General features: G+C 36.1%; 1 protein-coding gene across 1 annotated transcript; it reads right to left on the bottom strand.

Moving 5' to 3' along the window:
- Positions 1 to 232: 232 nt before the first annotated feature.
- LOC110295847 (gliadoralin-A-like) lies at positions 233 to 2621 on the bottom strand. Its single transcript, XM_021164210.2, has 3 exons — positions 2539 to 2621; positions 1574 to 1854; positions 233 to 332 (listed from the first exon to the last, which is right to left on the bottom strand). Exons 1-2 carry the CDS (start codon positions 2600 to 2602, stop codon positions 1619 to 1621), a joined length of 300 nt encoding a protein of 99 aa, XP_021019869.1. The 5' UTR covers positions 2603 to 2621; the 3' UTR covers positions 233 to 332; positions 1574 to 1618.
- Between the last annotated feature and the right edge of the window lie 971 nt (positions 2622 to 3592).

The raw sequence follows: 3592 nt of genomic DNA, 5'->3' as shown, positions 1-3592 counted from the left end.
AGTTTTTATTTTTCTTAAAATAAAATCAGTTAAAATTTACAAAACATTTTCTTTATCTTAAATGTGTTGTTTTGTTTTGTTTTGTTTTCACATAGCAGCTGGCCTGTTAACATAGAGACTGGATAGGAATCTGGAAGTATCTATGAGATAGAGACCTTATACTGTGTCCAAAGCCCTCAAATTCCAGATTCACCCCTACGCCAAGAGAGACTCAGCAGTCAGAAGCTGCATGCTTAACAGTTTATTGGTAGAGTAAAGATAAAGATATAACTACATATCTCCTATGTCATAATCTTCTAAGGACATTTTCTTCTTAGGTCTTCTTTTCGTTTCTGAAAGAAACAGAGAAGAAATATTATAGGGAAATATTACAAAGGAGTTTCTAATTTTTTGCTGGTGAATGAATTAGGCGATAATCCATCTCCTCCTCGTTCTCTATTGTTTCCAGTCTTTGTGTTGTGATTCATAGCTACTCACTTTAGTTTTGAACCCAACACATGACCTGCTCTCAGCTGTTACATATAGGATAAAGATGTAGTACTTATTTTAGGCTGAATGTCTTATGATTGTGATTGAAAATATCCTTGGATGAATTTATAAAGCTGGTCTGTGAAATATGTACTTTAGGAGTAAAACACTGAATGTAGGGTCACAAGGTTGGACAGGATAGTAGTGCCATACCATATAAAAATCTTTGAACCTTATGAAGTAAAACAAAACAAATCAAAACAAAAATTTTTAAAGATCAGTGTTGAAAACAAGAGAAAAACAAGACAAAAACATATATATGCCATTTTAAACTTATGTGTAAATTTCTTAAGAATTGCATTGTTCCATATATCTATAATATAACAGAACTCAATATAAATATTTTACTAATGAAAAATGATTACATTTGTTTAAAATCAAAATTTTAAAAGGTTTTCCCAATGAATTAATGGTAGTAATTAATGGATGTTGAAAAAAAAGAACAGAAAGGTATATTATGCCTTATTATTTACATTTATACTATTGCATATGTGTATGTGCACACACACACACACACACACACACACACACACACTATATTTTATATATTAACTTGGGTATTTCCATGACAACATACACAAGATATGGGGCTTGAAAAGTGGGTAAGTGGATAAGGCACTTACTGAACAAATTGTGAGGATCTGATTGTAAAGTCCAAGATCCTGAGAACCTTTGTCAAGCTAGAAAACTATGAAGCACATCGATAATCCTAGTGGTCTAGTGATGAGAAGGGAGAGAGATACAGAAGAATCCCACAGAATCTCACAATAATACCAAGGAACCAACTGCCCCTCAAGTGACATGGAATAAGTGGAAAGATACCTGATATTGCCCTCTGACCTCCAAAATCAAGCCATGGAACATATGTGCCCACAGTCTATACTCTAACATGTCACACATGCAGACATATTAAGCACGCATAAAAACCTATATAAGGTTTATCAACTTGTTTCTGCTGTGCATAGAAAGATGAAGTAGAAAAGTAAGATGAGCAGCTGTTGATTCTCAGATTTCATAAAAACAAACAAAGAAAAAAGAAACACACCTGACATTGCATTCTTGGTTACTGATGAAACTGGCCTTGAAATGATCACTTAAATCTTCTTGCTGCTTTTTTAGGTGGTGGTGGTGGTGGTGGCTGCTTTTGTTTTGACTGCAGTGGCTGGTTTTCCTGCTGCACCTGCAGGTGTTGCCTCTCCTGCAGTGACTGTTGAAGATGTTTCTGATTATCATCTCTTATTTGATATTCCTGGCTCTGATCACCAACAGGGAATAGTTCGGAAGGGGATAGCCTCTCTCTGTTGTTATGACTGGAAACCACAAAATCTGTGTGTGTATAGAGTAAGTATGAGTGATTAGATGCTAATACCTCTTATTTCAAATACTTTATCACACTGTCCTTTTCTCTAACATGCCATTCAATTTCTAACCCCCTGACCTAGGCTAGACTTAGGTCTAGCATAGTCTAGATGAGTGACTTTAAATCTAAGTATGGATGGTATGGGCCATTGTGGCTTGCCATGTGTTATAAGGCTTTGCAGTTTGGGAGATAAGAATTTATATAGAATATCTCCATAGAAAAGAAGCCACCAAGATTTCAGAAAAATTAAGGATTTGATTCCTTCCAAGAAATGATCCTTATTTGTGTTTCTCTCCTGCATCTACTTCATATGTAAAAAGTAAACTTTCACATAATGACTCCACTGTCATATTATAGCTGTGTCACAAAATTTCCCTAGACTCCAGTAGATCTTTCTCAGCCCAGAGAGTTGTGTCTATAAAAGCAAAGCAAATCTTTCATTTCTCCCATTGAAATGTTGTTTCAATTATATGTTAATGGCCTGCAGGTTCTTGGGATGGAATAAGTACTCAGTGATCTCTATCTTGACCTAAGAACTCTTCAGTCTTATTTTTTTATTTTTGTTATTTTAAGTCTCTTACCTCCCTTCTGTTTGTGTGATCACCTCTACCACATGCAGAATCACAGTCCTCATACATATATTTGCATACCTGTACTTGGGTTCTGAGCTGAGCTCAGGGCCAGCAAGACTGCAATGAGTAGGACCACCAGCATCTTGGAGGAAGCTCTAGAGTTGTTCCCAAATGTGTGCTCAGGAAAACAATTCAACTCTATTTATAAGCAGTAGTGTAACAATGACACTTTTGCCTGGGTAACCTTGCTCCTGACTAAACAGGATTCTTTGTGTCCCTGACTCTCCTCTAACATTACAGCTCAACAGGATATGGTAGAGTGTAACATTGGCAATGGTTAGAGGGAAAAATATCATACAATCAATCTAGATATTAAAGGTTTCACTGGGAAGTGGTGGCACACGCCTTTAATCCCAGCACTTGGGAGGCAGAGGCCAGCGGATTTCTGAGTTCGAGGCCAGCCTGGTCTACAGAGTGAGTTCCAGAACAGCCAGGGCTACACAGAGAAACCCTGTCTCAAAAAAACAAAAAACAAACAAACAAACAAACAAACAAAAAACCCAAAAAGGAACAACAACCAAAAAGTTTACTATTCCTTTGAAATGTCATTCTATTTAGTGAATTGTGACCATACATGGTAATTTACTGCATAGATATGAGTGGCAAATTTGGATCCCCATGTGTTCATGTTTGTTACTATTAATCCTTTAACAAAAAAATGAAAAAGGTTCATAGTCCGACAGTTATACTCTTTTATATCCCCACGTATATAGTTTTCAACTATGAGTAACATGGGATAGTAGATATTTCTCCTTGAGTCTGAGGTCAGTTGTTAAACAGTTATCATCCTACTGTGGCTCATAAAGATTGCATAGGAATCTACGAATTGTTCTTAATCACAGAAGACTTGGTATTGAAGGAATGCATGGCTTAAAACAATCTGATTACAAAGTAGTCTTCCAACTTTTTAAAACCAAGGGAAACCGTGATGCAATTCCCTCAGCAGAAGAACATATATTTGAACTTCCTTGATAATCTATGCTACTTTACATATCTCAAATATCTGGTCCCTCCCTATTTCTGGAATGTTTTTAGAAGTTGAGGTTGTTGTTGGTTTTTGTTTTTTGATGTT

This window comes from Mus caroli, unplaced genomic scaffold, assembly GCF_978045245.1.
Source record: "Mus caroli unplaced genomic scaffold, Mus_caroli_1 scaffold_7, whole genome shotgun sequence".
NCBI classification, from domain to species: Eukaryota; Metazoa; Chordata; class Mammalia; order Rodentia; family Muridae; genus Mus; species Mus caroli.
The sequence above is the reverse complement of the archived record's forward strand: the minus strand, read 5'-3'. Positions and strand labels throughout refer to the sequence as shown.